We start from the raw sequence: 13,513 nt of genomic DNA, 5'->3' as shown, positions 1-13,513 counted from the left end.
TTAAGAAGCACAACATTGCATGGTATTCTGAAAAAAAAAGGGTTTTATATTTTCTAAGAAAAAATCAGACTTAGAATTTCCCAAGAAAGTCTGACATTTGTTGCAAATGGAATTTTGAATGTTTCCAAGAAATATTGCAAGCAATTATATTTACCAACATAGCTGAGGCATGAAATTAGAAGACATCTTTAAGTTTGTGAAGAGAATCAGGTTTTTTAAAACTTATTTGGCTCTAATTTTTCCCTTTCAAAATTAGTCTAGTGAAAAGATTAGAATGAAGGGGAGATTTATTACACCCACTGTTGACTTTTAATGTGAGTTGGCATTAGAAAGAAATAAGTTCTTAAAAAAAATAGAATGTTCAGTTATTTTGGACTATGAAACTATAGTTGAGGAAAACATGAAAGTTATTTTTTTCATTACATTTTACTTTTATAGAAACCTTACTGGTGTAAAAATTTGATAGAGGCTCTTGCTGCCACAGCCATTGCATTAACGTCTAGGTAGATAACAAAGTAATGCTGACAGAGTTAGTAATGACTAAATAACTCACATACATACATGCCATAAGGTCTGCAACCTCAGGGAAATCGTGGCTCAAGCAGACAAATTGTAAGAACAACTACTAGATAAGGAAAATCTCCAGTAGATAAGGTTATGGATTAGTATCAGATTGCTATGGGTTAGATTTCCAGTTCTGATATTGCTGACTGTGTAATCTTGAGCATTTAACTTCTAGATTTTTGTTCCTTTAGCTACAAAATAGTATCTGTATTATTATATTATGGTTATTTTGAGGAATCAATGAGATAAAATGTGTAGTATATTTATTTAATAAATCATATTAAATTCTCAGTGACTAGTAGCCATAAGTTTTATTGATTGTTATGATTTTTATCATTTACTGTATGAAATCAGTTATTTTATTTATAATTCTCTTCATTTATTTATTAAAAATGCTTCAAAGTCAGAGTTGAGCTACACAGCCTTTTAGCTTTGCATATACTCAAAATGTGACAAATTAAACATAATCGACAAGAAGTATATTGGTCAGATTTAAATATTCCCTTTTAATTTTTAAAGCTATCTTTCTTAATGTGATTTCTATGGATTGGACCTTCCAAGCAGTTTTACCCTGAATGGCAGATGGCAATTATAAATATAATCTACTTATGTTGGAATGCTTGCCTACAGAATTGGCCCAACACAAAAATCTCCGTACTTTTGATGCTTTATTTTCTCAGACTACTTGAGGATTTAAAGAATGCCATCCTTTACATTCTTATACTTAGCAAAGAGTAAGGCTATGACATGTCTTTCATAATCTCTAAAAATATGGGCCATACAAAAGGACAAGGGTGTGGAATGGGAACTGGTGTGGTACAGTTAGAGCAAAGGTTCAAGAATCGAAAAGATTTAAAGTCTGGTCTTTAATTAATCACTTATTAACTACTGATTTGGGGCAAGTTACTTGTCTTTTCAACTTCAGTTGTAAAATGGGTTGTTAATAGTATATATTTCAGAAGATGGTTGTAAATATTAAATGAGCCGATGCATGTCAAACATTTAGCACAAAGTCTGGCATCTTGTGAGTGCTTAATAAATATTAATTATTATTTTCATAATTTGACTAATTTCATTGATTTCCTGGTTGGGTGGTTGTAATCATTTTCATTATTGCTTAAAATATGATTCTGATGGGGACATCAGTTCAAGCTTTCCATGAGCTTTACTCTGTACCATTTATAACTTATGCCACACATAGAACTGGCTATAAGGGTAATAACCTGAAAGGGTCTGAAGATTCTGCACCAAGATATACTTGGGGAAACAACTCAAGGAGCATAATTTGATGAGAGAAGTTGGAAACATCATTTTCATAAATGGATGAAGTAATCGAGTGTCTGTTGAATTTTGGGAAAAAAATACCCTACTCCTTTACAGAACAATAATTTTTTATTTTATTTTTAGGATTGTGTTATAATAGTGTGGCTACTAATAGACTTCATTAAATATTTTTAAAGGCAAGAAAAAAATCTTACATTCTCTTTTAAGAATGAGTTAAATCCCTAATGAAGTCATTGACAAATCTAATTATTCTAATTTTGAATGGTCGGTTTTCTTGAAAAATAAATGTTCCTCAACTTTAGGAAAATTCAAACTACCCTGTATTTGGATGAATAAAATATTTTCAGGGAAATTTTTGTTAAATCAATATATAGAACATTATGTTCTAATAAGGCAGAAGTTGTGTTGTGGTGCTGATTATGGCACGACACCATAAAAGCAAAACTGGTTTTGGTAAATCTGGCTTTTTGCTCTCAGAACTCATGAGAATGGTGTTTGTGAATTGAGTCATTGACTTAGGTAACTTTTAAGATTTGAGTAAGTTCACCACAGTTAATGAAAATTGACCACCATTGCAGCTAGACAAAAAGCAGCTATAATAACTACATTAGCTATAATGTAGTAAAGAGACAGAACCTGGTTTATCTCCTGATAGCTAGTCTCTCTCTTGCTCTCTCTCTCTCTCTCTGTCTCTCTCTCTCTCTCTGTCTCTCTCCTCCCTCTCTCTCCCTTCCTCCCTTCTTCTTTCTCTCCTTACCTATCATCTATCTATCAATCAGTCATTGATGTCTATCTATTTACTCAGTACATAATGCGACAGACTCAAGGAAAAGACTGAGAGTGTCAAACTTGAAATATATATATATCACATATACATATATGTTAGTATAACTCCTTTTCAAAATATTGCCCGTACATTGTGGTGGTTAAAATTCCAAATATGTGTTATCCTTCCAAGAAAATGTAGGAAGTAATGTTCAAATTATCCCCAGAATTTTATTTTATAAAAAGGTGCTCTACCAAAACTGTATGTTCAGGAGTTGAACTATCCTGTGACATCTGCATATCCCAAAATTAAGCCTTTACTCAAAAGGCAGTTATAAATTGATTATCAAAAATCATATACTTATTTAAGTAGCTTTTGCCACTCCTGTCACTTCTCATACTTTGTGGCTACTGGAATCTCATCTACTTACTGGATGGAGCTTTCAATGCGGGTGATAGTGAGGAAAGCAGCAAGGTTTGCTGTATAAGACGAGATGACAATCAAAGCAAATAGCCACCAAGCTCCCATCATCATTCGGGTAGCCAGAGTTGTGTATGGGACCTCCCCACCTGTGGAAAGAAGCAAAGAGAATAAAAGAACATCAACAAGTATTCATTGAGCATTCTGAGGTCATACACATTCAATACCAAGTTAACTTTTAAGGAGTGAGAAATCTTTGCATATAATATCAGCATAGATCCTTGGATTTTGCTTATATTCATTACTTCATATTTAATTCCCTTTTATGAGACTATGTGAAACCCAGTCAAAAAGAGGCATGAGAAACAGTGTAATATGTTTAAATTATATTTTTCCACGTTTTTATTCAACCATAGAATTAATTACCCTTTTATTATAACCACAGATATATACTTTGTTTCTAAGGGCTTAATTATTCACTAGTTAGGTGTTATTAGTACTATATTAGGCTTATATTTAATATAACTTTTCAGATTTCTAGTTCAATAAGTTATATTGAAGATTATTTTTGGTTAAATTACCTAGAATCAAAGGTTATTAATGATCGTGGGGTTGCACATATTTTCATTGGCTTCAGCATCATTCCATGCTTTGTTTTACTCCTAATTGCTTAGCCACTATTTGCAATCTTGCTGTAGAATCTTCCTCTCCATCTTCTAAATGTTGGAGTGCCCTTGGACTTAATCTCTAGATTGCTTCTATTCTCTGTCCACATTCCCACCCCAACTAATCTCAAGTCTTGTGACTCTGAATATCATCTACAGCATACTTTGCTAACTTTCACGTTTATATTTATATTTCTAGAAAGCTACAGATAAATGCTTACATAATTTCCATTTGGAATCTAATGGGCATCTCACACTTACCCTATTTAAAACAAAACACTTTATTTTTACTCCTAAATTAACACCCCATTCCACACTATTTCAGGGAACTCTTCACTTTATTTCTCAGACCAAATACTTTGGAATTTTCCAACATCCCATCCAGTAGCAAGTCCTGTCACCTTTACCTTCAAACTACACACCAAACTCTACCTCATCTCACCAATTCTAGTGCTGTCACATCTTCTTTGACTCTACTACTAAACCACTTAAATGGTTTACCTGTTTACATCCTGGGCAGTGTCACTCCTAATTCTATCACCACGGTGTATTGTAAAAATGAAAACGAGATCACAATATTTCCCTGATCAAAACTTCTAGTGGATACTCATTACTCTTGGGGGGAAAAAATCCAAAATTTTTACCAAGGCCTATGAGGTTCTACATGAACTAATCTCGGGTCAACTTCCTGACCTTATCACTTTCCAGTCTCTCAATGGCCTACTTACAATTTCCTTTATGCTTATTTCTGTCCTAGAGCTTTGGTACTTGCAATTTTTTAGGCCTGGAATTCTCCTCTCTTTAATTTAGAAATGACTTTTCCCTTCACTTTATTCAAGTTTCTGCTCTGATGATACTTCTTTACAAACACTTTGTCAACATCCTATCTAAAACAACATTCCATATTCCCATACTCCCAATCCTCCCATCTTTTTAATCATGATTTATCATATTTTATATATTTTTGTTTATTTTTCTCCCTTAGAATATAGTTTCTGATATAGGAACAGTTTCTATCCCATTTTAAGTGGGTAAATACTTGATGAATACATATTTTTTATATGAAATTAATAGTCCTTCTAAAAGTAATTAGGCTTGTGCTAGTAGTAGAAATAAACCAAAGATATATAATACTAGATTTACTTAGGTCCATCAACGTGTACATGACTTTACAACATTCAATTAATTATAATGTCAGGCAGGTTTTTATGCCAACCATTAGTTCTTACAGTATAATATAATATTGAAGTTTTCAGTGTAGTGCAAACATACCCTTTGGTTACACCCTGAACTATTTCCTGATGTAGTAGACTCGAAATAGGCTAATCTCTTATATTTGGAACACATTTTTCAAAAGCAGTTATAATGCATATCAGATACTCTGGTCTTCAAAGCAAAGAAAATATTCACTAAGCTTTTAAAAGATAAAAGCAAAAGAAAACATTAATTTTTAAATCTACATGAGGACTTCCTGGACAAAATGACTAATTGAAAAAAATAATAATAAAATATGAACAAGTTGATATCTAAAGACTGTAAGACGTTAATAAGTGTAACAAAAATGGAACAAGAAATTCATGACTGAAAAAGCTAAGTGAAGATTTGTTTCCATAAATTCTTTAACCTTTACTACAGTTGTTATCATCCATATGAAAGAATAGGTGTCGAGCTTTCTTCATCTATGTCAAAATCTGCAACTTGTATATTCAAATATTCCTACAGAATCTAAATAAAATTCCAAATAAAGTGACATTCTATTTGCTATCTGCACTTAGAAATCAAATGTTGAGTAATGGGAATCTTGACTTCCATTTCTGGTAATTCAAAACAATCCTCCTCCTGACAGTATCTATACAAATTGAACATCTAATGCATTTGAGAGCTAAAGCAGCAGTGAAAGATTAAAGACCAAGATCTTGGAGGAAATAATCCAGAAACGTGATTTGATATTAGGACTACTTTTCCCCGAGGGATAAATGCCAATTTAATATGAAAAAGTCAAAAGACTGACACACCGAGCAATGCTTTTGAATGCCTTCAAAGATTCAGTGGCTGTACAAACTTGGGCCCAGAGGTTACAAAAGGGGGATGAGACTGAGAAACTCCTCATATACTTAGAAATCAATAATTGCAAGTCTATTAAGCCATGGGCCAAAGAAAAATAAAAAGAATGGAGTTGGGAGTTCTGGCAAGATGGCGAAGTAGGTAAATCCTATGCTTGCTTTATGACCACATAAAATTACAGCTAAACTACAGGACAACCATCATTGAGAATCATGTGCAGTGTAACTGAAAAGAGAAATCCTAAAACTAAGGAAATACAGAAGTCACATCAAGACTGGCAGGAGGGTTGGAGGCATGGAAAGGGCTGACCACACACTCATATGTGCCAATTAAAAATCGAGAGGGATACTTGGGCTGTGGAAGTCCTGCCTGAAGAGCAAGGAGTCCCAGCCCCGCACCAGACTACTGAGTCCAGGGTTCCAGTACCAGGAAGAAAAGTCCTCATAACTTCTGGCTGTGAAAACCAACAGTGATTGTGAGTGAGTGAGACAGAGGGTGGCTGGAGTCCCAGGCATTCCTCTTAGAGGGCCTGCACATGGACTTACTCACTGACAGGCTCATTCACTCTGAGCTCTAGTGCTGGGCAGCAGCTCAAATGGTGACAGGGACATACAGGGAGAAACTGAATTGGCTGACATCAGGGCAGGGCTGGAGAGATAGCTTTCTCCTGGATGAAGGCGCTGACAGAAACCATTGTTCCTTTGTTGAGCCCTCCTCTCACCCAGTGTGCAGACACAGGTAGCTGCCATATCTGAGTCTCCTTCAACCTGGCAAATATCATTCACCTTGCCCTAGTGATTCCCTAAAACCTTGACCATGCAATTTGCTGGACTACCCAGGCTACTTCCAGTGTCTTTTCCATACAAACGGCCTGTCTTGCCTCATGCTGAAGACTTTCCTAAAATCTCTCAAAGGTTCACAAATCCCAAACAAGCAGCACCTGGCCTTGGTGTGCCCCATAGCTCTTGCTGAGCAGCCCTAAGCCCTGACTAGTGGCAGCTGTCCTCAATTCACAGCTGAGACTTTCCCAGGCACCTCCAATCCCAGCACAAGTGGCAACTATCAGCAGATCACTTTGTAGCTCATACTAAGTGTCACCAGAGAGGTGATATGCAGCAGTGACCTTGGCCTACAACAGAGTTCCTCCCAAGAGGGCCCAGTACCAACACACCTGTGGTACTGGGTGTGGTCCAATCAGCTTGGACCACATCGAGAGCACCACCCAACCACCTCCACAAAAGACACACCCAAAGGGCAGACTGGGCAGGTACCAGAGCCCTGCTATAGCAAATCCTACTCCACAGGATCAACCCCTGCATAGCAATTCCTCTGCTGTAGTCAGGGCCAGTCCTCACAACCAATCAGTCCAAGGGTTAATCACTCCCACTGACATGCAACAAGCAATCAAGGCTCAACTACAACAAGAGAGCACACACAACACACACAAGGGACATATATGTAGCACCTGGCTCAGGTGACTAGGTAGACTGTGCCACTGAGCCCAACAGAACACTGACTACCTAAGGCTACTCCAGTAAGACCAGGAGACATAGCAGCTTTACCTAATACATAGAAACAAACACATTAAGGTAGCCTAACTGGGAGACAAAGAAATATATCCCAAATGAAGAGAAAAACAAAGCTCTAGAAAAAGAACTATACAAAATGGACATAAGCAATCAAACAGATCCAGAGTTCCAAACACTAGTTATAAGGATTCTTAAGGATCTCAGGGAGAACTTCAATAAAGAGATAGGAAACAAAAATAAGGATAGAAAATGTAAAAAAGAGTCAGTCAGAAATGAAGAATACAATAACTGAAATGAATAATACATTAGAGGGACTCAACAGTAGATCAGATGAAGCAGAGGATCAAATCAGTGATTTACAAGATAAGGTAACAGAACACATCCAATTAAAACAGCAAAAAGAAAAAAGTATCCAAAAAAATGAGGATAGTTTAAAGGGTCTCTGGGACAACATCAAGCATACCAACATCTGCATCATGTGAGTAACAGAAGAAAAAGAGAGAGAGCAAGGAATTGAAAATCTATTTGAAGAGGTAATGCCCTGATGAAGGAAATAAACACATAAGCCCAAAAAGCAGAGTCACAAACAAGATGACCACAACGAGACATACACCAAGACACATCATAATTAAAATGCCAAAGGTTAAACACAAAGAGAAAAATCTTAAAAGCAGCAAGAGAAAAGCAGTTAATTTACAAGGGGCCTCCCATAAGGCTATCAGTTGATTTCTCAACAGAACCTTTGCAGGTCGGAAGGGAATGGCAAAAAAAAAAAAAAAAAAAAAAAAAAAAAATTCAAATTGATGAAAAGCAAGGAACTACAATCAAGATTACTCCACCCAGCAAAACTATCACTTAGAATGGAAGGACAGATAAAGAACTTCCCAGAGAAGAAAAAGCTAAATCAGATCATCACCACCAAACCAGTACTGCAAGAAATGTTAAAGGAACTTCTTTAAGAAGAAGGAAAAAAAATAGAAAATATAGATGAATAATAAAATGGCAATAACTACATATCTACCAACAATTTAAATGTAAATTGATTAAAATGCTCCAATAAAAAAAAACATAGGGTGGCTGATTGAAGAAGAAAATAAGATCCTTACATATGCTGCTTATAAGTGACACACTTCAGATCAAAAGATACATAGACCGAAAGTAAAGGGATGAAAAAAGATGAAAACGGAAATGACAAGAAAAAAAAAATGGCGTAGCAATACTTATGCCAGACAAAATAGACATTAAAACAAAGGCTATAACAAGAGACAAAGAAGGATTCATTCATACTACTTCTGGGTATTTATCTGAAGAAATCCAAAACATTACGTCAAAGAGACATGTGCATCTGTATGTTCATTGCAGTATTGTTTACAATAGCCAAGATATGGAGGTAACCCAAGTGTCCATCAATGGACAAATGGATAAAGAAGAGGTGGTACATATATTCAATGGATATTACTCAGTGAGAAAAATGAATGAAATCTTGCCATCTGCAACAATAAGGATGAACCTAGAGGGTCTTTTGCTGAGTGGAGTCAGTCAGACAGAGAAAGAAAAATGCTATATGATTTCAATTATATGTGGAATCTAGAGAACAGAATAAATGAATAAACCAACAGAAACAAGCTAATAGATACGTAGAGCATTTTGATGGTTTTAAATTGGGAGGTTGGGGACTGGGCAAACAGGAAAGGGGATTAAAAGGTACAAATTGATAGCTGTAAAAGAGTCATGGGGATGTAGAGTACAACATGGGAAATATAGTCACAGTATTGTAATAACTATGTATGGTGTCACATCGGTACTGGATTTATCGTGGTGATCACTTTATAAGTTATATAAATATCTAATCACTGTGTTACATACCTGAAACTAATATAATATTGTATGTCAACTGTAACTAAAAAATAACAATTAAAACAAATCACAAGGAAAATAAAAATAAAATATTTTGAACTTGATGATAATAAAAATTCTCCATACTAAAACTCTACAAGTTTTGATAACTTATGGGATGCAGCTAAATTTGTCTTTAGAGGGAAATTCATAGCCTATAATGTATAAGAAAGCTGAAAAGCAATGAGCTCATTCCAGAAAGAAAAATACAAGCCAATCTTCCAATGATTCTAGATACAAAAGACCTAAAGAAGTTAGCAGAGTGGAAATTGCCAGCAATCAATCAATCAGTCAATCAGCATGTTGGATTTATTATATGAAAGCAAGGGTTGGTTTGGTATTCAAAAACCAATCATTGGAATTCACTACATTAACACTACAAAGGAATAAAATCCTATAATCATCTTGGTAGATACAGAAAGGCACAGATAAAATTTAACATCCAGTCTTAAAGAAACCTAGCAACAATGCAATAAATTAGAAATAAAAGAACTTTTCTTAGTCTCACAGACTATTTTTAGAACACTATAATAAACATCATACTTATTAATAAAATAAGTATTTTTAAAGACTGTCTTAAAGGCTACAAATTGGTACTATTTCTATTCAATATTTAATTGAAGGTACTACAATGAGACAAAACATGATTGAAAAATACTTAAGAATTGGAAAGAAAGAATGAAATAAATTTATGAATTGGCAATAATATGACTATGTATATAGAAAAATCCAACAGAATATAGGATAAATAACTAACATTAGTAAGTTAGTTATTACTTTATTATGGTACAGAGTCAATGTTCAAAAAAGAATTAGATATGTATGTACCAGCATCAAACTCGTAAAACATCTAATTAAAAATATATATATATATAATATTATAATTTTCAATAGCATTAAACATATCAAATTCCTAGAAATAAAGATGTGAAAGACCTCTACAGAAAAATCTATAAAACTTATTTGAGTGAAATAAAAGAAGATTAAATAAATGAATGGATGTATAATGTTTATTGATTGAAAGACTCAATATTATAAAGATATAAATTCTTCTGAAATTGATCTATAGATTTGGTGCATTGGCAATCAAAATCCCAGGTTCTTTGCATGAAGGGGAGGGAGGGAGGGAGGCTGGGAGGAAGAGAGAGAAAGAGAAAGAGAGATGCAGAAAAACAGAGAAAAGCCAAATATAAAATTTATATGAAATTGAAAAAGGACAACAATAGCCAAGACAATGTACAAGATGAAGAAAAAGACTGGTTCTAGCTGACTATAGCTTTACATAGTAATTTAAACAGTGCGGTATTTGTACAAGTATAGACCAAATCAATGAAAATGATCCCTGTGTTACATAAACACTTGATTTATGTCCAGCTGGCACTGCGGTACTGTACAGCAAGCGAGGTCTTTTCAATAACTACTACTAGGTCAATTTGGATATACATATGAAAAATAATAAACCTTGTCTCATAACTTATACATAAAAATCAATACCAAGTGCCTTATAGATATAAATGCAAAATATAAACAACAAAGCTCCTAGAAAATAATTTAAAAGAACATGTCTAATATATCCACAAGATTGAAGACTGGGTAACAAGAGATTTCTTGAACAGAGCATAAAATGTATTAGCACAAAAGAAAAGACTGATAAATTTGACTACAGTAATACTTCATAGTTCAAAAGATACCATCAAGAAAGTAGAAATACAAGCCACAGCAGAAGATATTCGCAATACACATATCTAAGAAAAAAATTCATCAGTATATATTGATTTCTATAAATCAATAAGAATAAAATAGATAAGTAGAAAAACAGATAAGAGGCTTCATAAAACACCAAAAGGCCAATAAATGCGTGGAAAATGATAACCTCATTACTTATCAAAGGTATATCAAACTATAAGAAAAATGTAATACCACTACATAGCAATCAGAATGATTAAAATAAAGACATAGACAATACCAAGTGTTGACAAGGATTTGGCACTACCAGAATGTTTGTATACTGTTTAGAATCATAAATTGGTTTAATCACTATGATAAACAATTTGGCAGCACCTCTGAGAACTATTATATGAATATGAGTATGTTAAGGTTCTGTAATTCCGTTCTTTAGGTACATACCCTAAGGAGGACTATGTGTACCAAGTGATATACACAAGAATGTTCTTAGCAACAGCATTCCTAACAGCCTCAAACTGGAAACAGCCTAAGCATTCTTGGAGCGTATAATGGATAAAAAAATTATGCTATTGTCATATGATGGAATATTATGAAAATGAGCCAATTTCATTTATATATAATATCATAAACAGATTTCACAAACTAAATGTTGAGTCAAAGAATGCACACTTTATGATAATTGTTCAAAAACAGGCAACATGAATAGTAGCGCTGGGTAATCCCATGAGTGGTTACCTTTGGGGATAAAGAATAATGGTTGAGACAGGGCAGTGGAGACTGTGCCACGGATAATGTTCTATCTTTTTCTAGGTCATAATTAAACAGGTGTTCTATTGCTGGTAATTCATTGAGCTATGCATTTAAGTTTTATGTACTTTTCTGTATTTAAATAATATTTCACAAATGGGGAAGGAAATATAATCAATAATAATGTGATAAATTGGCACGGTGACAGATGATTACTAGAAATAGTGGGGTGATCACATTGCAAGGTATAAAAATGTAGAATCACTATATTGTACACCTGAAACTAATATAACCAATATAAGATTGCATACCAACCATATTTAAATAAATTTTTAAAAATAAATGAAGAAAGAAATAGAAAATTAAAAAGAAAAAAGGAGACAAATGAGTTTAAGGAAGACCATTATTTTTTTCCCCTCTCTGTACACATTTAAAAAAAAAATTTCATAGATTCAGGATGCTAGAGGAGACAATCAGGTAAAAGACAAAAAATTATCTGCTCAATTGAAAACACAATCCCATTTTGTTAAAGCGTGGCACAAATTAGGCTGGCAATTCCTGACATGTCAGAGTGTGCAAAGGTCTGACTCTAGAGTTGGGAATTTTGATTCTTCTATGCCCTCGTGAGTTTGAAGTCTCCCTATATCACTCTGCAGAAGCATGTGAAATTTATATTTTCCAAAGTGACCGCTGTGTTGTAAGGAAAATCTTTATGACACAGATTTGCATTTTCATATAACTGATTTGCGACATCAAAACATACATCAGCTTTGCTACTGTATATATTATCTTGCTTATAAAAGTTGTTAAAGAAATAAAATGTTTTGCCCTCAGGCAAGATTGTGAAACTTGATAATTTCACCTGAGTCAGGCAAAAATTTGTTGCTCTAAGTCTTATCTGTGCGAGTATATATGCACCTTTGTGTTTGCCTCAAACTATGAAGAGTTATTGATTATTCAAGATTCTACAATTTGGTTGCTTGGTAAATCAGCTTTTCATAGGTTTAAAAACTTACAAAGTGTTTATTATATAATCTGGGACTCTGAAACTCTTTTATGCAATATGATTAATAAGAAAAGTAGAACAAACTTATTGTTACCTTTCCTTATAAACATTCCTAAAGAAGGATCCAACTAGAAAAAATAGCTAAAAACTCTTACAGCAAACAGAAAATTTCCAATATTGGGGATGACTGAATATGTTAAAGTAAGCAGGTTTTGGAGTATCAATAAATAGTAGAATGTTTTACACTTACAAAATAACAATTTAGAAAACATGAAAAAGGATATTATTGGCGATTCATCATTACTAGGGCAGTATTCTATACTTAAGGATGGCAGACAAAAGTATCTCCAAAATGCTTAATATATGTCAGTTATATTTATATATTAATCTGTTTTTTTTTTAAGCTCATTCATAAGTATTCAGATTGAGAGACTGGCTGTGAGCAAGTCCGTAAATTTTGTTTTTTCCATTTTACTATCTGCTTTTGGTGGAGGGTGCAGAGGTAATAAGGAGGTGCATGTTCGTGAGATACACATAAGGTTTGCTGCTGGCTGCAGGTTAATAGGCCAACTACCCGAACCGTTCGCAAGGTAGGGCAGGTTTCTATCTTGCGGCATACCTACCACTGATACGACAGATGGCTTTAGGTGGTCAGCAGAAATAGCATCAAATCATACCGTGTTGATGTGCGGAAGTCGTTCCATTCACAATTATCTTTCAGTATTACTTTATCATAGCAAAACAAAGCCTCTGGTGCTAATAAGTCTCCGTAAGATTATGAATCTATTTTTATAAAGGGAAGGCAAATCCCAAACTCCCTTTGGCAGGCAACAGAAACTATTTAGAATTAATAATGTTTCATTTATATTATACTGATGTTATAGTT

General features: G+C 34.1%; 1 protein-coding gene across 2 annotated transcripts in view; it reads right to left on the bottom strand.

The window, feature by feature from the left end:
* Positions 1 to 13,513, bottom strand: part of GRID2 (glutamate ionotropic receptor delta type subunit 2) — a 1,348,544-nt gene that overhangs the window by 281,434 nt on the left and 1,053,597 nt on the right. For both annotated transcript variants that reach the window (XM_033106341.1, XM_033106342.1), the window contains exon 12: positions 3,045 to 3,183. In XM_033106341.1, coding sequence (XP_032962232.1) covers positions 3,045 to 3,183 — 139 coding nt within the window. The remainder of the gene's footprint in view (positions 1 to 3,044; positions 3,184 to 13,513) is intronic.

Source organism: Rhinolophus ferrumequinum, chromosome 5, assembly GCF_004115265.2.
Source record: "Rhinolophus ferrumequinum isolate MPI-CBG mRhiFer1 chromosome 5, mRhiFer1_v1.p, whole genome shotgun sequence".
Lineage (NCBI taxonomy): Eukaryota > Metazoa > Chordata > Mammalia > Chiroptera > Rhinolophidae > Rhinolophus > Rhinolophus ferrumequinum.
This window is presented reverse-complemented; position numbering and strand designations above follow the sequence as displayed.